The following is a 21,673-nucleotide window of genomic DNA, read 5'->3' as shown; positions in this document are numbered from 1 at the left end:
CAGCATTAACAAGGAGGTTGCGCGCAATGTGCATCAACTTGATGAGGGTGCCCAGATCTTCCTTCACAGAGACATGGTTGAGGACGATCAAGGCTGTGCTTTCTTGAGGACTGACTCCCTTATCAGGATCGTTCAATGCCGATAGGGGTCCCACTGATCGCGATGTCAAGCTTGGGATCGCAGCAGCAAAGATCCTTGTCAGCCATATCCAGATTGCTACATTCCGTGCCAAGGCCTCTCTGTTTGATGCCATCGATGCAGGTTAGCGACATAGTATCTTGCTGCAGATTACGGGATCCTACCTGGCTTTCCTAAGTGTGTGAGTCTTTTCCAGCGTCTTGGAGATCATCGAGTTCACCCTGGCCGTGGTTTGAGGGCCCATGGGAGGAGACTGTGTGAAATGGCCCTCCAGGCAGATGAGAGCGGCTGAGAAGCATCGCTCTTCGATGGTCTCTCCAGAGTTGTCGCCACCATTTTCGCTCGGCCGCGTTGATACTACATCTTGCCCAAGAATGGTAGTATCATTGATATCAACCGTCTCCGCCATCCTCATATCTGCGGCTGATGTTGAAGTCTCGAGGCGAGTGAAATTGATGATGCGCGCGTGAGCAGCCTGGATATCTCTAATATAATTTTGCCCTGTAGTTTATGAAGCAATGAAATGGCCCGCAAAAAAAAAAAAAGTTGCCGGCTTGGTAAGCACATAACCCCGCTATATCGGGAATAAATGACGAGGCAATGGGAGGGAGCTTTACAGTGTATTTTGCCCTCTGTCTTGTCCCAAAAAATGGATGTATCAATGCTAGAATAGAGTGCAGAGTATGTTGTTTTGAGCGATTGTCCAGGCTGAAGGCGTTTCCGTGTCAACCAGATCGGTAGCAACTCTTCCCCCATCCCATTGAAGGACAAGGATATAGGCGGGTGCCCTGTACTGCGCAAATAGTATTAGACCTACTCCCAGCACTTCAGCCAGCATCCTCAAAATGTCACCAATTGAACGTATTGAGTTTTCACGTATTATAGATTATCTATAGAGCTGCTTCACCTCAAAATATCACATAAGCGGACTAAGCTGATAGGAACCTAATTCCATGATGGCGTGCTCTTTGCTTGAACCTCTTATCCAACGAGTGCCTAAGAAAATCCTGCCCCTCCATCACTATCGATAGAGGGGTAAGTCCAGCTTGGTAGCTTTTTTTGCTCCCTAGAACCTGCGGCCTTTCCAAGAACATCACCATTGCCAGTCTCCAAGCCTCTTCTTTTCTATTTTATTTCTTTTTACAAGCATAGACATACCCATTAGGTAAAATGCTCAGCTTTCAGTTTTCATTTGTAGGCGCATTAGCTAATCTTCAATCACTAGCTAGCAGTCACCATGTCCGACCTCCCCACTACCTTCGATCGTATGTTGCAAATCTCCCCTGCTGTCATCTCCAATGTGACTCTAATTCGATTATACAGAGCCCGTCCACATTGCCGTCATCGGTGGCACCGGCCTTGCCCAGCTCGAGGGCTACGAGCCCATTGCTGTCGTCAACCCCATCACCCCTTGGGGACCTCCCGCCTCGCCCATCTCCATCCTCTCCCACAACGGTGTCAACATTGCCTTCCTCGCCCGTCACGGTCTGCACCATCAGTTTGCGCCTCACGAAGTTCCCAACCAGGCCAACATCGCTGCTCTCCGCCACCTCGGTGTCCGATGCGTCATTGCCTTCTCCGCTGTGGGCTCCCTGCAGGAGGAGATTAAGCCCATGGACTTTGTGATTCCCGACCAGGTCATCGATCGCACCAAGGGCATCCGGCCGTTCACCTTCTTTGAGGGTGGTGTTGTAGGCCACGTCGGATTTGCCGACCCATTCGACAAGAAGCTGGCAGATATTGTCAAGACCTGTGCGGCGCATATGGAGGGTGATGGCGTAGTGCTCCATGACAAGGGCACCCTGATCTGCATGGGTTCGTCAATGCATTTACCTAAAACTGATGTAAAGTTACCGCTTGACTAACTTCTCTTTAACTACAGAGGGACCCCAATTCTCCACCCGTGCCGAGTCTCACATGTACCGTTCATGGGGTGGCTCTGTCATCAACATGTCTGCCCTTCCCGAGGCCAAGCTCGCCCGCGAGGCTGAGCTTTCCTACCAGGTCATCTGCATGGCTACCGACTACGACTGCTGGCACTCATACGAGGACGTCAACGTCGAGATGGTTATCAAGTACATGCAGGCCAACAGCCAGAATGCTAAGCGTCTTGTTGGCGGTGTTCTGGACCAGCTCTCCAAGCTGGACCACAGCGACCTTGTCCTGGCCAAGCACTGGGAGGGTGCGTCTTCTGGCCCTGTCAAGTTCATGACCAAGCCTGCTGGCAGGAACCCTGAGGCCATGAAGAAGGTCGAGTACCTGTTCCCGGGCTTCTGGGATAACTAGGTTGGGTAGACTAAAAAAAGATACATACGGGGGCGTTTGGAGGTGGAAAACACGGCGCAATCAAAATGCCGGCCCAAGTCAGATGCGTGTCTGAGGTTCAACGGCTCATAAAATCAGTTTTCATTTTTGCATACTGCCTTTTTTTTATTCGATTTCCCTTTTTTGTTTACAATGTTCAGAAGAAGCCAGACAAGAAAGACTACGCAGAAGATTTTTTGGCGATAGATCTTCAACAGATATAACAAGTTTAGACAGTCGTGGTAGAAGACAGATATATCATATCAGACCTAGAGAGCTCAAATTGTCTTCCTTCGGGTGCGTGTTCGAACGGCCAAACAATATCTCGCATCGTCGTCACCTAGTAAGGTGTATTCCGTGTAGAACCTCAGAGGTATCTACAACAAGAACTCTCAAAAGTATCAGTATCGAGTACTCAGAGAACATCAGCGATATTCAAGCAAGTAAAAACTCAATCCCTCTTTCTCAATTGCCCAAGCCAGTCTGAAGAAGAGTGTACAATGTCGTCCTGGTACACAATGCTGATCTTCAACATCACAAGCGAATCAGTTAGTTCATAAAAAGGGGCGCCCTATCAACTCGTTCAAACCAATCCAATCCACCCTCCATACATACTTACCGAGAGCAGATCTCAGTGGCCAAGTATGACACAACTGAACACGATCCTCCGTAAGTATGTGCCAAGTAATATCTTGATCTAAAATTCTTCAGCGGCACCGATCCCAGATGTAAGACGTCACATTCATGCACTCCCCCCTTTTTCTAATTGTAGTGCTAGGCAGCATCATGACTCCTTGATATTGTTCATGATTCGGCATCGTCGGTTTAATTTGTTAAACTCTGTCACTTTTCGGTCATGCATGGCAGCTCGAGGAAGAGCTCTTGCGTCAGGTAACAAAGAAATGTGATAGCGAGGCCACCATTATCAATCAAATTGCATGTAAGCCAGCAATTGTCTATTCTCCGTCATGCCCGATAAGGGGGGCCGTCCGAAGAGGGGCATGTCGTGTTAAACAAGCTCTGGCTCTGCTTGACAAGGCGTGCAGGGGAATGCATGCATGCACCACGTCGGCTTCAGCTTCTTAGTGCCGAGGGGCAGGCAGAATCGCCGTCACGGAAACTCCTAGTATTTGAGAATCGCATTCCACTTATCAATCATCTGCTTCTGCTTCTGGCGAATCGTTTCTCATGTATGGATCCATTGACTTTACCCGTGCATGACAGCGAACCCATGGCTCCCTCTGTTGGGCCTGATGCGCAGAAGGAACAATGTGATAATGTTGCATTGTACAACCTGTCAAAAGCATCTGATGTTAGGGGCGGTATCCAATAATGGTGTTGCATATCCCTTCTCGTTCCTGCTGGCAACCCAGTTTGCTAAGCGAGGTGCAAGATGGGACATCCTGCTGCTCCCATGCACCTTATGTAGACGCCCCCTCTTTGATGCATAGAGTCCTCCGTACATGCTGTATGCCATGGTATATGGTATACTTGGATAGATTCCTCCGCGATGGGGTTCATGCAATGCCATTAGTGCGCCAGTACGGCTCCTCCACCTGTCAATGCCTGGATGCAGGAAGCTCACAAAGAATGGAATGTGATGTCGTGCTGTGGTTTGCCCACCTCCGCATATTCTAGTCTGCGGACATCAAAGCCCTGACTGTCACTTGTGCCACGTTTTTCTTACGCATGATGAACGAAGATGTTAAAGCCTGCTTTATATCCGCAGCAGCGGCTGACTTGCAGATCTCAGGGGGGCGGCATGTGTCATGGATTGTAAAGGACAGAGGCCTAGTGTGTAAGGAATCGTACTTAATAGCACTGAAGCTATACTCGCATGTCGTGAGTGTGAGTTGCTCTGAGAGACATGGATGCATAAGTCTCTTGTTGTACTTGGGGGTGTACGAGATGCAAGCCCTAATACTAACCAATGTTCGGTGTACAATTACGAAGGAGTAAGCACCAAAACCCGTACGGCCTGTCGGAATATGCCCGGCTTGCAGGTACTCAAGCTATGATGACAGGCAGGCTGCATGAATGCCACTTTGCTCTAGATAGGATGGGGTGTTAATCTTTCAGCTGCAAGACTAAACCAGATCGAGATTGTGCTTTAAATATACGATATGGCGTAAAGCAAGCAAGCAAGCTCGGGGCTCTTCCTTGTCGTGTTTCTCTTTACAGATAGCGTCGTGTGTCGCGATGAATGGCATCCGCGTCTTGAGTTATTCCCTCGAGATCCGCGGCATCGATGGCCAACAATGTAACTTGCTTGGCCACGCAACGTGTTGGCAGTGACAGATATGACAATCTCAGACCCCAATGGCAAGCAGTTGGACATTGTTAGGGTACACGCCTTTTAGTAAACAAATTTCAGCAAGGATAGCCAACTGCAATTGCTCGTAAATGATCTTCTAAGCAGATAGTTCTCGAAAGGGGGTTCGTTGCCACCCCAGGTTCCATCCGCATAATTATCTGCTAGGCTTGGATTAGCGATGTCGGCCACAAAACTTCGTGCTAAGAAATCACCGCAAAATACTCACAATTGTGCGTAATACTGGTAGCCCGACTTCATCATCATCCAAGCTTTCGGTGAGCTGGGTAATAAGCCATTGGACGAATGGCTTGAGTCAGCAGTGCTGTTAATGGGAGCCTCTGCCAGCTCTCAAGACTGCCTAGGTTGACTATCACCCACCAACGATGAGGACAATTCCACAGCCAAGCATGACATGTCACTTTATTGAGACAGCATGGGGCGGCTCAGCGACCTCGGCCCCTCTTCATAGGACAGAGCTGGTGCGTATTTATGTGATGGCCACTCGAACAATGAATTCTCCATGCCAGGAGCCGGGGTCCGGACAGCCAGGATTCAGAACGCAGGGTATAAGGGCCTCAAGGAATGGCTTGGAAACGGGAGCAGGGCAACCTACCAGAAAACAATTACATAAATTTCTTGTTAGAAACCCACAAATGCAATCTTCATCCGGAAGGCTAGATAAGCGGTAGTGAGGGGCTAACTCAGGCGCAACTCCTCGCCCAAGGTAGCTGGGCGCATCCTAGGTAGCTATGAGAAAGCATTTCTGCCTTGCGAGACCAGTCCCATCTGCCTTCGGTTAGGAAGACTTGGTCGCTTCTCAAAAGTTCTAAAAGAAAGGATTGTGCTGCACAGTTGTGAAAGAGGAAAAGACATAATTTAAAAACCGGGAAGTGGGTGTCCGGAGTGCCCCATACCTTGTGATGGATAGATATGCGGATGCCATCTCACGAGATACCCATTGGTGGACGAAAGGATTTGCTCACATTTCATTTCACACATCCAGGCGCTTCAAAGCACTCCATACAGTAGCATCTGTCGTCTTGTGCCCACTCTGGGATCGGTTGTGGGCATGAACGGAGACGCTAACTTGAGGATGCACGGCTAACTCTGACGAAGTTGCACGGCTTCTATCCAGTTTCTGTCGTCTTGCTTTAACAATGCCAAGTCTGGAGGGCAGAGGATCGTTATAGCGAGGGACCTAAGCTCTGTGTGACCCAAGGTTGGAAAAGCCGAGCTCCATTTGGAGTTGAATCAGGGATAATGGCAGCATCTTGATGCCAGTCAATTTTGATTTGCAACGCTCGTGGGGTACTAAATTGTCGTCAGTCAAGGAACCCCGCCGCTCGGGTCATCCCGCAGTTTGTTCACACTAGAGCTGGGAGCATAGAGAAGAGAAGAGAAACCATGCAAAAAATGGTGGCAGGCTAGGGTTGGGTGAAAGAGCCATTGCAGTTGGCGGGCGCTAACAAATGGAGGCCTACTGCGCCGTTGCGTTTGATTATACTTCACCAATTCAAGAAGGGGGGTTAACAAGGCCGAAGCTTCAGGGATAGACGAGAGTAACTCACATTCCACAACTTACGACGGCAGTTCTCGACGCCCTGGCTACTGCTAAGCGACACTTGTACTACTCTGTGTTTCGAGCTTCGTCCTTGGCGCTTGTATTGGCTGGCTATTCCCGACAATAGCTGCGGCATTGCTATTGTCAGAGGCCCACCGTCAAGTGTACTTGTGTTCCGCGCTTGTATGGTGGAAAGGGCTCTCTGCATAATCTGCTCTTTGCAAGAGTGATATGTGATGGGGCACAGAATATTACACCCCTTCTCGGATCCTTGGCTTTCCTGATCCGCAAATGAATCTGCAAAGCCTGCCAAGATTCTCTTGAGTGACTTTCCACATGACAGAAGCGGTCCTGAAGGTGGAAAGCCCAAGTTCATTAGGCCTCATAGAAAGTGAAGCTCCCTTGGTTTCACAAATTTTTGTCCCTCATCCTCGGTTGATGGGACGACGAAAGCAAAACGGCCTCCACAGTGGCTCGTACGATGTGTACGTATCCTTTGTCGACATGTCGCACAGACTTGTATGAGCTGCCGTAGACCCATCTGGATGGATGCATACCAGGTAGCTTACTAGTCGTAATACAATACTCGTCCACGTAGTATTCTTGGTGCTGATATTTGCTGCCTGCATTTCTCTCTTCGTATTCCAGCAACTTATAACCCGTGGAAATGTTGTAAGCACCTGTTAGGCACGTCCTGGTGGCCCGAAAGTGCGAGGTGGCACAGTTGCAGGAAATTGGATCTGGTGGAAGCAGACAACGGCCATTGCTCATCAGCACCAACGAGCGGTTGGCGATCTTGTTCATTCCGTGTTTGGCTGTCAGATGCACATGCGGATCTGACGTGTCCTCGTCAACCCGTCTCGATATAGTTTGCTGACGAGCGCGCCGCGACGCAGCCGGCGTGGGTCAATAACGCCCAGGTTGTCACTCGTACGAAGCCGATCTAGGCATCTGCTTCTCGTCCAGAACTGGGAAGTATGTCGGACTAGCTGCCGATCAGAGTGTTGGTGTTGTACGGACGTGGTAGTTGATCTGAAGCTGAATCCCCTGATGAGAGAGGGAAAACGTCACAAAATCCTTTTCTATCGATAGATACTTAGTACTTAGGTAGGTACGTAGGTAGGTGTCTCCTGCTTTTGCATCCCACTACCTACCTATACGTACCTTTGGTACAATCTGAGGTACTGCAGAAGTATAGCCTAAACAGCCAGGAGGTAAACGTACCACAATTCTTCAGGCGTGTCTTCTAGGTATGGATCGTACAGGTACGCATGCCCCCGGGCTCTGTGCTCTTCCTAGTACTTGTTGCCTACCAGCGGGCGCTCAGTCGCGTGTCAGTGGGGCCGCGGCTCGCTTTCCTGCCGTTCTTGAGAAAGCCAGGCACAGAGACGTCGATCCGTAGAAGGAGCTGGAAAGCTGGGACAAAGGAACATTGAAAGTTCCTGTACAAGCTTTGGGAGGCACTTGCCTCCAACTTCCACGGCCAAGTTCCGTACTCGATACACAGCACGTGATGAAATCCAGGACAGGTTTCTTGATCTTTCTTCATTCTGGCTCTTCTTCTTCGTCTTCAACCATCCATACACAGCAACTCGATCAGAAGAAGCGTCTTATCACCGACCCAGGCGGCGATCGTGACATGTGAGAATCGGCCCCATCTAGATGCATCATTGTCACAGACAACCATATCCTCGGCGATGAGACACAGCCCCGAAGCTGGAGCACCCAGTCAGATTGACTGCCACCACACCCTCTCCGTCTTTCCATCGATTCGGTACACAGGTTGATAGATATAGTAAGCACGCAAAGCGGCTGGCCTGCTTGGCAAGACGCAGGTGCAGTAGTTGACAAACAAAAGTATAGATGCCTTGGCCACATCTCCTCGATGACCAGGCGGCAGACTTGAGACAATTACGGCATGTCATTTCCCGGTTCTTACTCAGGGGAAAACCAGATTGCACTTTCGTGGAACGGGCCGATCTGGGACCTCCTCCTCATGACTCTGCAACCCTTCACAAGTGAATATCCGTGAGTAAAGTCAGCTCTTAGACACATTTGTATCCACTGATTGTAGCACAAATTGCTAAAATCAAGTCGTTGAGCGCAGACATGGGGTCAATCTCGATCACCAAGCCTCGTCTGCTCGTGATCGTCTTGCGAACCCCTCCCCCAACATCCACCGGAATGCTGCTCCGTACTTCCATACATTAGCTGCATCTACTAACATGCTGCTAGTATTTGCGAGCAGGACATGCAGTCAGATTTTGTATCCAAGTTTTCCATGGCAAGTATTGCTACTCCGACTTTCCCGTCTAGTTGCCCCTGAACGTTCCGATGCAGAGCACGGAGAGCAACGTCCCACACGTCTACTCGGCCGTTCATCCCATTGAACAGATCGATCAGTGCATGCTTGATTAGAGCTCGGCCTTGTCCTGTGGATATATCCCCCACGAATGGCATGAATTGATCCCTCTTTGTAAACAAAGCTCTGGAGTTGATGCTCCTGCATATGGTGACACAGGATCGGTACCGACATCAGACCGGGGGATATCATCTGTCATATTCCTGCAGGCATTGCAAGCACAGACCCCACAACGACATTTTACTACTTGTCACTTGTGCTATTGACAGTTGCCATCAAAACGGGGATAACGTCGTCACTCAGCTCAGCGCTAGCAGCAATATTTCCCTTTGCCAAACGAGGGTAGGTCTTGGTACGGAAAATCAGTCAATTGCAAAAGCACCAGCCAGTCTTTGCCACTGTTGAAACTTGCTCGATGAGAAAATTGTACAACGTCTATACGCCGTGGCTGGTCCATCCCAGTCGGCATCACCATCAATATTGTTTCTTTCATACCTTTCCAAGGTACGTATGCAGTCTGAAAAAGGGCCCCAGCTGGATGTAACCCCACAGACATAAACTGCCGGCAGCGCAGCACCGCGTTGCCCTTCGCTTGAGGCTCAAGACTCCTGATATGATCGATGGTGCCACGGATATTAGCATAGAAAGCAAACATGTTGTACAACACGCTTTCGCATGCTTCGCTCGTCGCACTTCGGACCGCGGGTGTATTCCGCCCGGCAGGTCCCCCCATCTTCGTATATGCTCCCGGCCGGCCGTGTGTGACGTAGCACGAACAGACAAGACAATCTTCCCATATCTGCTCTCCGCTAGAGCTCCGATTACAACCGTAACGGACGATTTAACACCAAAGAGGCAGTCGCAGTGCCATGAGCAACGGCCCCGCCACTCGCACAAGACTTTGCTTGTGTGTATTCAAAAACTTTCCGATATTTGACCAGCAAGAAGTAATTCCCCGTTCATCACAAGGATCATCTGGGACGGCGCCGCAGAAGATTACAGTACAATGATGCAGGGGCCGTGGGGTGTGTTGAGCGAGCCGAAACCAATATGGTGGATCAAGCCCTATTCATTCGCTTGTAAGGGTAAGCAATCGGCGGCTATTTTGATGAAGCCACTGGTGCTAATACTAAGCAGGTTGTATCGTATGCGGACAGATGGTCGGTCTGTCAGCCAACGTTCTCAGTAGGAGCGCAGTATGCATCGGCGGTTGGAGGTTGCTGTTCGCTATCCATGCAGCTGTATTCGTTCGGTATCAAGGCGCAACTGTTGCGTTCCAATTGCCTGCATACATGTCCGCTTGGAAATCAATGGGTGTGAGGCAATGGGCCTTATCTGGTGCTTGGTCAGGTCCATGGAAATCGAGATCGACTTGGTTGTCGTTTAGATATTCGCCATCCTCATCCCACTCGCACCAAGTGCCCAATCGAGCTTTTCGAGAGACCCACGCCACCCATTTCCGTTGCCCTGCCTTTGCAAGCGACTGATTTGCATATTTCTTTCGCTCCACTAGAGCTGCGGGCTCGTACCTGTACTTCATGTGTACAAGGCGGGCCTGAGCAACTGGACATCTCCGGATGTTCTGCATTATCTTTCGAGCTGCAACGGTATGTGTGCAGTACCCATCCTCAGCACCACCGCGACAGGCATGAGCAATGCAAGTATGAGTAGGGACTCAGTGAAAGCATTGGATACGTAAGGGACGGACGGAAGTGATTCACAATGGAACAACGCATTGTTTTGGAGTATCAAAAGAATAATATACTAAATACTAGCTTTCGCTCGGCCCGCGCCGAAGGGGACGACGCCCTCAAGCCACATCTCGATATCTCCGTTTGTAATACCAATGCCTACCTGAAGAAACGACGAACCAGCTTGGTCACCTATTGATGCCCAGCGGCGGCGAGGCTTCACACATGAACTTATGCTTCGTTCACACGTATAATCACAGACATCCACAACGGCCTCGCATCACGAAGACACGTGGTGGCGCAGTAATGGGATTTTCCAATGCCCTCTAGCATTTGCAGAAACACCTCGAGATATGACAGAACACAAGTATCGACTGTGATTGCATGTATGCGCTGGCCTGCTTGGGGAGTACGGGCATCCTTGGAGTCTAACCCCAGCTGAGGAAGCGAATGCAGTTGGTTCGGACGTGGCTCCGTTGAAAAGCTACCCTCCTTTCTCTTCTCTTCTCTTCTCTCGCCGTCGATGATGGACCAACGGTGCAGCAAATGAAGTAACTGGTTGACACCAAGTCTCCATCTTGGTGCAGGACAGCGGCATCATGTACTACTACAAGTGCCTGTAAGACTCGCTTCATGCAGCTCCGGAGCGCGGTACAGTACGAGTACTTGCCCCCCTCCCAATTCCTCAACGGTGGCTCGTCTCGACAGGGGGGCACATATTTACGCGCGGTGGCACCCCTCCCTCTACTCCATAAACAAGCGGGCTAATGTAAGTCGAACCTCATCCGGCCATGCCCCGGCAGGACCCTAAGTTCGCCTCACCACCAGGCGGGCCTCTGGGAGGTTTAAAGTCCTCCGGCCGGCTGCAGCAGCTTGGTGGAATGCCATGTACCAACAGTTTGTAGGGTTGAGGCTGTCATCCTGCCAGGTCCATCCTGGACAGCACCTTATCCTATTACGGCCCTTCTGGCCAAGCACCGCATATATGCACACACGCGGCGGCTTGACAGGCTGGTGGGGAGATGTAGGGTGTGCGACAAGAGGAATCAGAGCTCGACCATCACCGCAGAGCTCTATCAGTTCCTCTGCGTTTCCCGGCGAAATAGGAGATGAGTAGTCTACATCTCTACCCAGCAGGTAGAGCTGGGTCCATGTTTTGTTCTTCATTCCTCGCTGAATACCACCCCGGTCTCTCTCCTGTCCTCTCCCATTCACGCATTTACCTTGAGGCTGCAGCAGTGAGTAAGAGCAGCGACCGACATACTAATAGGCTGTCTTTCGCTGCCGTATTCTCGACATAAAAACTCGAGGATATCCCAGTAAAACGATCTGGAACCAGAGCAGAGTTCGACTGCAACAGCAAACAGTGCTATCTTGTGCCAGCTTTTGATTCAAATAACCGATCACCACCATATATCAGATACGCATCATGGCTTTGCGGCATGAGATCCCTGGTCATGGCGATGTCATGGACATAGGCGGAAGCCGAATGCATGAGGATGTCGGAGAGAGACTCTCCAGAGTCCTCACGGCTGTCTATGGCCCCAATGCAAAGCCAACTCTCCCAGATGAGCTCCTGTATACTGATGTGGGACTGCCCATATGGAACGAGATCATTTTCACCCCTGAGTTCTACCAGACACACGACGAGATTGCGCTCTTTGATGCTCACGGCAGCGACATCGTTGGGCAAGTTCAGCCTGGTGTGACCATGATTGATCTTGGAGTCGGGTAAGTCTCAACAAGGATCAATCCTTAGGGGATCATATGATCTAACAAGCTCCATAATGATTCAGTGACACTCGTAAAGTGGAGCATTTGTTGGCTGCCTTTGAGAAGGCGCAGCAGAAAGCCACCTACTTGGCTCTCGATATCTCCAAGGCCTCGTTGGAGCACAGCGTGGGCTACCTTCTCGATAAGCATTCGGCAGCGGATGCAAAGGTAACTTGTGCAGGGTTGTGGGGAACATTCCAAGATGGGCAGGCCTATGTACAAGGCATTGAAGGCCAGAGACTGTTTCTCTCGCTGGGTTCAGTGCTTTGCAACGACCCTTGGCCAGAAGCCTTGAGCCATCTCAAGTACTGGGCCAAGGCGCTCCGGCCAAATGACTTTCTCCTGGTAGGAATGGATGCCCACTTGCTGCCTAACGATAAGGACAAAATCTGGGCTGCCTATCATTCCAGGGACGATCTATACCACCAGTTCTTCCTGAATGGCTTTGAGCAAGTGAACAAAGCGATTGGAGAAGAGTGGTTCCAAGAAGAAGATTGGGACTTCATGGCACAGCTTGAAGATGAGCCCACAACTCGGCACCGATTCTTCTTCCGCGCCAATAAGGATGTCACGATCCACAAGCTTGGACGGACCATCAAACAGGGTGAAGAGCTAGACTGGTTCGACTCTCACAAGTATGGAGAGGAGAGCGTTCGACTCATGTGCCATAAGGCGGGACTGAGTGTGATAAGTGTCTGGCAAGCACCAAACTCTGAGTTTCGTGAGTCCTCGACTGTTTCCCTTTTTTTTTCGATCTGCCTTTGCTAACAATCTGTCTCGTAGGGCAGTACCTTTTAAAAATGAAGGGGGGGCAGGACCAAAGAGATGATGGGGACAGCGCCGTATCAGGGCTGATTTAATAATGCTTTGGACTGCCCAATACTTTTCATTGTTTGCTCCCTTAGATTGGACCTCTGAGCAATTGGCGGGAAAGGCGATGCTAGACAGGTTGTGTCGGAGACTGGAGGAGATGCCAGTCTAAATAGATAGGCTTAGATAGACTTGATGAGACCAATTGATATCCTCACCCTTTAGGTCAAGCACAAAATCTCGGACTCGTGGTCTTGCACGCGTCTGACTAGATGCTCCCACCATGGTATTCTTTTGCCGACATCTTCATCGAGCTTTCCTTTGGCAGGTGGCTTCAAGTTGGGATCAGAGTCAATCCACGTCCAGATCCGTTTCAATGCTTCATAAAGTGGAGGAACGCTCTATATGAGACACACTGAGTTAGCGCTTCGAAAAAAAAGTAGAGTAGGTGGAATGGGAAGCTCATCTTACACTTCTTACTGGCGTGCTGGTGACTTTTTCAAACCACGTCTGCGCAACGGAAGCGTGCCCAGGATCTGTAGCAAGCATTCCTAGAAGGAAGACTGGAAATAGAGGTGCTTGTGCAGTGAAGTTGTAGCCTGAAGTTGGCATGATGTTTATACATTTGGCAAGATCGCTTAAATTATTCAACACCTCTGGGTGATTCCGGGGCTTTCTGTAAAGATTCAATTTGTTAAGAACAACAGCTTGTACTCAGTAGAGCGAAAGTTAGCTCACCTTAGAGCACGGCACTGGAGATAGATTATAGCGGCAATTCTCCAGGCTTCCGCAGTGACTTCTGTCATGTGGCATGCGCTCTCAATAACATAGCCTTCGGGAGCAGCACGCACCATTTCAATGGTCTGCGGTTGATCTTTGGCTTGTTCCCAAGGCGCGGCATCGGGGGCGCTGCTCCATTGCCTCATTTGGAGCAGCTCCGCGAGCAGAAACCGGGCAGTGAGCGGAGCGACTGGACTTTCAGGGTCCTGATAAAGACGCGCGGCGAGGTATGAGATTTGGCTCAGGGAATGAAGCAACTTCTTGGAGAAGCCGCATCCGCCATGAATCTCATACATGTCCTCCATGTTGCCGTAGAGGAGCCAGCCGAAGCGAGAGGACTCTTTCTGTGGATCAAAGGTATATGGAGATTTGAGCGGCGTCATGATCTGCGAAAGGACGACAGCTCTGCCGACAATGATTGACTGGGAGATACGAAGGGAGGACGACTGGACATTGGACGGTGACCAGAATCGCGACCCTTCGTCGATTGACTCGAGGAAATGCTCGCATTGCTTGAAGCCTTCCAGCCAACGCGGAGACTGAGGTCGCTTACGACGGCGCTCAGTATAGACAATCTGGAAAGAATGAGATCCAAATTGTTAGAATCGCTCAAATGTATTGAAAGTGCAAACACTTCGCAGGGACACTTACGTCTTGCATCGATAAGATAGAAGTAATGGTGATCAGCTCGCTGGTTTCTTCAATAGTAGGATTCGTTTTAGCGAGTAATTGGCTCAGACGCGCCTCTGCCTTTGCAAACTGAAGGTTAATGCGACGACTTATTTCTTCCAGTGGCTGATAGTCGTAAACATATATGCCGGCGAGGCTCTGCATCGCGTACAGCACGCCGTCGTTCCCCTCCATGGGGGCAAAATCCTGCAACCATGAGTTTGTTTTGCCCAGAATACTCCGGCCAGGACACCAATTCCTGATATCTATATTCCACGAAAGTCAGGATGCGCAAACCTAAACTCAAAACTATTGGTGTAGTCTGCATAGGAGTTGTAATGGAGAAAAATGAGGGATGTGAAATGCTTTGAGGAAATCGGGAGATTTCAACCTACAAAATGCCCAAAGCTGCCTATCTATCTTATCCATTTTCGAAACCAGCCCAAAATGTGACGGTAACATGCGAGGAGCTTGAGATGATGAATGGCTAGCCCAACCGTGGGAGCTCCACGGATGAGCAGAAGGGGATGTGACAGAGTAGCTCGACCCTGCAGACGGCAATGTGCCGTCTGAGAAAGACAGCGAGCGGTCGGATCGTCTCTGAGAGTTTAACAAAATCGCAGTAGCTTGTGATAGTTGTTTTGCGTACTGATGTGAGTGGCGATTAGAAGCAACCAAAGAAGATGATGACTGAGTTGAAGGTCTGATGATCTCCTCCACTTGGTCATCATCAGCATCATTGCCAGGCTGAGCGGCAACCGATACAGAAGACGAGCGTCCGCCCTGCGTTCTGCGCTGTGGCCAGTTAAATTTGATGTATGAATTGACTGTACCATCCGAAGGGCGACTGAAGCGCCGGGACGCTTGTACATAGCTTGATACACAATCTTTAAACGGACTGACGAATCTATGTGACCGTGATTCGAGTTGGGAGGAGTTGTGCCCCTGTTCAGCTTGGGAAGATACGACCTGCTCAACACTGGCTGAGACAAACAGATCTTGGGGCGACTGGGATTCTCGCTCCGGGGAAATGGAATTGCTCGAAGAGCCATTGTCTGACGATACAAGATCGATCTCCACAGGCGGCCGTACTAGATTCAAATGTCAGTTATCGGTATTCAATAATAGGCGACATGGCTTCAGGTAGGGAGTGGTAGTTGAACAAGTGCAGGTGTAAAATGACGAAATGAAGTAAAGTGCAAGTCGCACGAATGAATTGGGATTACCAGCAAGGGAAATGGTGCGAGGAAGAAATTGGTATGGTACCGTGTGGCATTCTGCAGTGACAGAAAGAAACCTTGTCTCTTTTTCTCGTCGGATACGTGCAGAGATCCATAAGAAAATGTTAGATATGACAGATAGTAGCGTTGGGCCAACACAGATCGCGTGGCGTGGTAAGACAACAGGGAGTGTTAGGTGTACATATATGTGCGAGGGGCAGCGAGTAGTACAAGAAAAGAAAAGCAGACCAAACAAGTAATGGTGTATGCAATGCCAGGGAATTGTAAGACAGGGGAGGGTGGTTCCCAAGCTGGCGTGCGTGGGGTGGCATTGCCACAGCGTAGCATCTGCTTGCAGTTGACTTACCATTGTCCAAAGGTATCAATGTCATTTCGATTGGCCTGTCTACTGCTTCTGCTGCCATATGAATTTGCTCTTGCGTCGGCCAAGGCAGTGTCGACGTCGAAATCAAAGAAGACGATGATTCAGTCGAGGCCGGAGAGGAGCCCGCGTCAACCGGCACTTGTGAAGGGGGCCGGGACGCCCCAGTGCCGGAGGCGGCGGCACGGCCGCCCCCACGGCTGCGGACACGGCGACGGACACGGCGGCCACCACGGGCGCCACTGGCAGAAGGGATAACATGAAAGGCAGGAACTGCAGCAGCCGTAGCAGCCGCCTCCGCAGGGTCTGGCGCAGGCCGGAGCGTCCGCTGGCGAGTGTGATCCTGGGATTGAGAGTGCGGATGCGAGGGCTGCGGGTGTGGCGCCAGCTTGATGCGCTTGGCCGGGCGCCCTTGGTCCAACGAGTCTCCCATCTGGGCGAGTCAGGTGCTTACTCGAAGCGAAGAGACCAGGCTCGCGTGGCAACGAGGATTCGGGACGCCTTGATTAGATCTGTAGGCCGCAGACACACGCCAGGCTTGTCAATGGTGGGCTCACGGACGTCGGACAGGAACACGCGCACACATGCACACACGGGCCAGGGTGTGGGTGTCACTGAGCCTGGACGACAACGAAGGCAGGCTGGCGGTGGACCATGCACAATTAATAAACCCGATCGCCAATTACCAGCCGGCAGTGGCCTCGTGAAAGAGTATTTGCCGGGCTATACTAAGTATGACAAGAAGCGGGCGTTTCATCCACGGGCTCGGCCAGCCGGGTCAATCAGAAGCCACCCTGTGGCTTTAGCGATCAGATCTGGTACTGTATCTAGTTTGTAAAGAGTGAGTAAGATGACCATCAGGGCGTGTAAGTGTATGAATCGTGTGTGAGATCGTGTGTGTGGGGAGAGGGAACTCTTCGGTACAACAACCAGGCTCTGACCTCCACAATGGCCCAACGGGAGGAAACAACATAGAGGCATGCGGTGAGATTCAATGCGAAAAGAGGCAGAATGTGAGGGCCAATTACCGGCAGAAATGCCAAGACGGTTGGTTGGGAGAGAGAAGTTATTGTCTGCATAGACCAAGAGTAACTAAATACAACGTACCAGGTGGCGTGTGCTGCCAAATGCAGGCATGTAGGTATCAAGCGCAAAGAAGCGGATTAAGTGCGTGCAGCAGGTTCAATAAGCTCGGGACACAACTAATACACAGACTGGCTCGGCAACGCAACAACCGTTGAGACTAACGCGAGAATGATCAGATACCATAAGGGTACTCGTACCAACAGAGCGATTCGTCCAATATGGGGATGGAGTGCAGGATTGGCCGAGGGGTGGCGGCCTGGTACTTGCTCGGGCCTAGGGGTGGTAGGGGTAAAATGAGAAAAGAGAAAACAATGCGCGTGAGGATACCCAAAAAAAAATCTGCAGCGGCCAACTTGGGCTTCCGACTCAGCCGGCGACGATCTGGGGTGTTGGATCTGATGCGCCGAGAGAGGCAACAAGAGGATAAGATTGGGGCGGAGTGGAAGAGGAGGAGGAGGAGGAGCAGAAGAGAAAAGAGAAAACAAGGAAAGCCGAGAATCGGCGGAAAACTTTTCTCACGCTTTCTCTCTTTTCTCGTGAGGGGAGCAAAAGATAAAAGGGCCCATGGAGGAGCCAGAATCCACCGGACAAGACACCAAGACCCCCCTCGTGCCGGCCATCAACTGGGGACGAGAGAGAAGAAGTGGCACTTACCCACGAAGCTCCGCTTGGGAGAGAATATAGCCGCATTAAACGGTCCCTGAAGATCGGAGGGACCAACTCGAGTAATCAAAAGTGTAAAGGCGTCGCGATAATACGAGCGGGTGTTACTTGCACTCCGGGCAGTGGTAGCAGTACAAAGCAGTCAGATGGAGAACCAAACCCCCGGGGTAACGCGCGAGCTTTGGCTGATTCCTTTATGTATTCTGGATCTTGGGAGGATCTGGGGAAGAGTCAAAAAGTTTGTAGTAGGTCGAAGGACCATCTTATTCGAACTCTCTTCGTCCTGCTAAGCGTCGATTGCTGTTACGCCTAGATGCAGCGTCTCCCAAAAGAGGGTGCGTATAGCAAGGGCATGACCGGGCCCTTGGAACCTGGAGATGGCCATAATTTCTTTTGCTTGGGGGGCTTGTACTCTACAAAGCCCCGTTTCTGCACCAACGTGATGCTTCCGACGTACTGGTGCCCTCTAAAGCCTCACGATCGCGCTGTCCGACCAGGATGCTCATGATCGGGGCCAGGGTCCTGGCCTCACCGAGTGGAGAAGTGCTGTGCCATCCCTGCAAGAAGGGATTGCTTGTTGCAGCTGGTGGTCCTCCAAGCTTCCCCAAGGACCGTCCAGATGATCGACGAGCAGCCAATCCGACAATAGCCTAACGCACATGGAGACACGGCTCGCATACCGGTGTGCAGGGGTCGAGGCCTTTACTACTTCTGGTGCTTTAGCGTGGCCAGCTCACGGCAGGTCGAATGGCGCTTTATTGTTGTCTCTTCTCTCGCCAGCTCCTCGTCGGCTCAGGTTATCGCGGCCAATCAACGGCCTGGCTCCTGCAACCACCCAAGTGCTGCACCATTTGCTGTGATTTGCCTCCCCTCCAGGCTCAAAAGGGGCCGCCGTCCGTCTGTGACGCCGTGAAGCTCGCTTCTGTTGCACAGCCCGAGGCTGCTGGCGTTTCTTGATCTCTCTTTTGAGCCCCCCCTTCTTTGCGTCTCTTGCTCGCTCGGACGGGTATTTCTGCTCCTGGTCCCAGCCATCGCCACCCCCATCTTCTGCCCGTTCCTATCCTCTACTGTGCCTCTATCTCGTCGTCCCTCTGGTCTCTGGCGCCCTCTCAGTCGGTGCGGAGTCGGGTGGGTAACACAAACCAGACGATTGGCCTCACGATCCTTTGCACTCAAGGCAGGGGTGGCCATCGTCGCGCCAATCAAAAGCATATCAGTCACAGAGTGGCCACTAAGCTCAGCCAAATCAAGACCCCTGGTCCCTCTCCATCTCAAGCCCACCCAAAAGAAAAGACACAAACATGGGAAATCCCATCGCCCCGTGATTATTCATCCTTCCCATTCCCATTCCATCAGCGAGAGAGCCTCACCTCACTTGCGAGTGGGACGCCGGAGTGCTCACTAAAAAAGAGCACACACGACGGCCCCTTTCCCTTTGCCCACTTGGCTTGGACCTACGCAACTCCAACGGCGGCTTTCGGATCGGTCCCTTACTTAGTTCATTTTTGCCTGAGCCGTCAGTCACCGGGTCGCCACAAGGCTGGCCGGGTTCTGCTGCCTCTTGTCCTGGGTTGCGGCCCGCGGGACTAACCACGGCAAGACTGCTCTAAGTCTCAGCCATCGTCTGTCCTATTTGAATCTCGTCATCGTTTATTGCCCTCGGGTGGTGCTGCTGCCAGTTATATCGGCTTGTTGTCAGCGAGCGAGTGAGCCCGAGCGTGAGGAGCGGGGCGATTGGAGAGCAAGCGATCGGCTCAATCAATCGTCAACGCTAGAGCTGGGGATCGGGCAGAGGTGAGGTTTCACTTCAGCCTCATGGCCTGATAGGGGAGGCTCCCCTGGGACAGAAAAAATTCCTGGTTCTAGACTGTCTACTCTCCAGAGTGCCGAGTAGTATATCCCAGGCTAAAGCCTCCGTTTCTAATCCAGAAGCCGGAAGTCCTGTAATACAGGTAGTGTCAACTCACACTATGCCGCCACTCAGCACCACGCATGTCTTCAAGTTTGGACTTACTACGCCGCCTGCAACTGAGTCTCTGGAAGAACTGATTCAAAAGCACCTCGAGCAAGCCGCTCACAAAGTTGAGCTGGCTGCGGGTGACTTATTCTCTGCCTCTGTTCCGTCGTCGGAGTCGTGCCCATCCGAACCACAAGATGTCGCCGCTCTGGTGACCGAGATGGGAGACTACTTAGCCCGAACTGCCATGATATGGTCCTCTCTCATTCAAGGTCTCATCCAAGGACCTCACATTGACCAAGTTACTCTACAAATCCTCGAGAAGTCTCGAGCAGACACCCGGGTTTCAGACCTCGCCGCATCCGTTTCCATGGACGTGACCCTTAGTCGTCTTCGGTATGTATATGTTTTCTTCTTCAGCCATTTCTTTCCCCTCCCTCACTTCTTGCTCTACCTTAGTCCACATGTAGGCAATGGCACAGACTAACCATATCATGGCTATGGCGTGCAGCAAGATGCGCGACCTGGCAGAGCAGTACGCTCGAGATGTCCAAACGGTATGGACGGTCGGAGGCAGGAGGTCGAGTTTGGCTTCACATGTGCCCCGGATGTCCATCTCGTCACACGACGGGCCCCCATCCGCTGCCCCATCGGTGACCTCATCGGCGACCTCGTTGGACATGCAAGAGGCGCCTGATACGCTCTCGCGCGCACCTAAACGTCGCAAGCAGCTTCCCGATGCTGCCGCTGTACAGCGTGAACGAGCGGCGGCGGCGCCACATCCACCACTGCCGCCGCTCCCGCTCTTACCGCCGGCTTCATCGCTCTTATTGCCGCCCATCTTGTCAGATGCCGCAGACTCAACTGGACCGGCGCCGAACAACCCACCGCCGAGACCGCCGAAGCTATCAAGGGCCGCGGCGAGGAGAGAGGCCGAATCAAGGCCATTACTAATTTCAACACCAATGGCTCCAATACCAATAGCAGCATCGGCCACGGCGTCTGAATCACCACCAACGCCTCCTCCACCAGAAACCCCAGTGTCCGTAGCAACGCCGGCGTCAGACGCGACGGCAACTGGAGCAAATCCTCCTGAGCAAGATGAGTCAGACGACTACTCGGATGAGAATGAATTTGCGGGCATCAACATGAAGGCCTTGAAGCAACGAGGCAAGGGGAAATACTACTGCCCCAGGGGGCATCAATGCGACAAAGGCGGGGTCGATAAACATGGCAACCTGATACTTTTCGATCGTAACTCATCTTTTGCGTATGTAGTCATCTCCCCATTCAGCGCGTGGCGCATGGCAAACCCTCATTCCCTGCTTTTCTCTGCCCCAGGAGTTTTGGAAAGTCAAGGGGCCCTGCTCTCGAAAACAAGCGGAAGAGGACCTGCGACATGTGCTTTGGTGGACATGTTTGCTAATAAATCATACAGGCAACACTGTAACAAACATCGAAAACCCTGGCGGTGTGATGTACCTGGCTGTCCGAATCCTCCCAAGAAGCGTCGGTTTGCGCGCCGTGACGGACTGGAGCGTCACAAAGCCACAGTCAAGCATTACTTTATGACGTGAGTAATAGAAGACTCCCTCCTCCTTGTGCAACCAGATTGGCTTACAAACGCGTAATGCGTAGACAGATATGAGAATGATGCTCCATCTCAAGACCTTGAAGAAACCGGGTGGGGAGGGCAAATGAATGTGTTGCAGGGATCACACGATGGAATCAATCACAGGTGACGGGCGAAAACTGCCAGTCAGCTGCTGAGGTTCTGCAGAATAAGGCCAGCTGGGCCTGACGATCTCACAACGCGCCTCAACAACAAGTGTAGCGCCTTCTCAAGGATCGGTTCCGTCAGCTAGAGAAGAGACAAAGCACTGGCGAAAGCGGAGTCGAAACGAGTCGGTGAGGCTGGTTTAGATGCCGTCCCCACGCCCACGGCTCTCCCCGAGTCCGCGCC

General features: G+C 51.5%; 4 protein-coding genes across 4 annotated transcripts; 3 read left to right on the top strand and 1 right to left on the bottom strand.

Annotated features, from left to right (window-relative positions):
• Positions 1–1,375: 1,375 nt before the first annotated feature.
• Positions 1,376–2,424, top strand: T069G_02719 (phosphorylase superfamily domain-containing protein; the record flags this gene model as incomplete). Its single annotated transcript, XM_056169929.1, has 3 exons — positions 1,376–1,403; positions 1,462–1,953; positions 2,021–2,424. 3 exons carry the CDS (start codon positions 1,376–1,378, stop codon positions 2,422–2,424), a joined length of 924 nt encoding a protein of 307 aa, XP_056030821.1.
• A 9,375-nt stretch (positions 2,425–11,799) lies between these two features.
• Positions 11,800–13,003, top strand: T069G_02718 (histidine-specific methyltransferase, SAM-dependent domain-containing protein; the record flags this gene model as incomplete). Its single annotated transcript, XM_056169928.1, has 3 exons — positions 11,800–12,101; positions 12,167–12,864; positions 12,927–13,003. 3 exons carry the CDS (start codon positions 11,800–11,802, stop codon positions 13,001–13,003), a joined length of 1,077 nt encoding a protein of 358 aa, XP_056030820.1.
• A 171-nt stretch (positions 13,004–13,174) lies between these two features.
• T069G_02717 (fungal specific transcription factor domain-containing protein) lies at positions 13,175–16,437 on the bottom strand (the record flags this gene model as incomplete). Its single annotated transcript, XM_056169927.1, has 6 exons — positions 13,175–13,354; positions 13,425–13,629; positions 13,692–14,308; positions 14,385–14,668; positions 14,798–15,493; positions 15,990–16,437. The coding sequence occupies 6 exons, from the start codon at positions 16,435–16,437 to the stop codon at positions 13,175–13,177; spliced, it is 2,430 nt and encodes an 809-aa protein (XP_056030819.1).
• Positions 16,438–19,723: 3,286 nt separating this feature from the next.
• On the top strand, positions 19,724–21,287 carry T069G_02716 (uncharacterized protein; the record flags this gene model as incomplete). The annotated part of the gene is made up of 3 exons (XM_056169926.1): positions 19,724–20,106; positions 20,222–20,980; positions 21,149–21,287. 3 exons carry the CDS (start codon positions 19,724–19,726, stop codon positions 21,285–21,287), a joined length of 1,281 nt encoding a protein of 426 aa, XP_056030818.1.
• Between the last annotated feature and the right edge of the window lie 386 nt (positions 21,288–21,673).

Source organism: Trichoderma breve, chromosome 2 (assembly GCF_028502605.1).
Source record: "Trichoderma breve strain T069 chromosome 2, whole genome shotgun sequence".
Lineage (NCBI taxonomy): Eukaryota > Fungi > Ascomycota > Sordariomycetes > Hypocreales > Hypocreaceae > Trichoderma > Trichoderma breve.
Note: the sequence above shows the minus strand (reverse complement) of the source record. Positions and strands in the feature narration are given on the sequence as shown.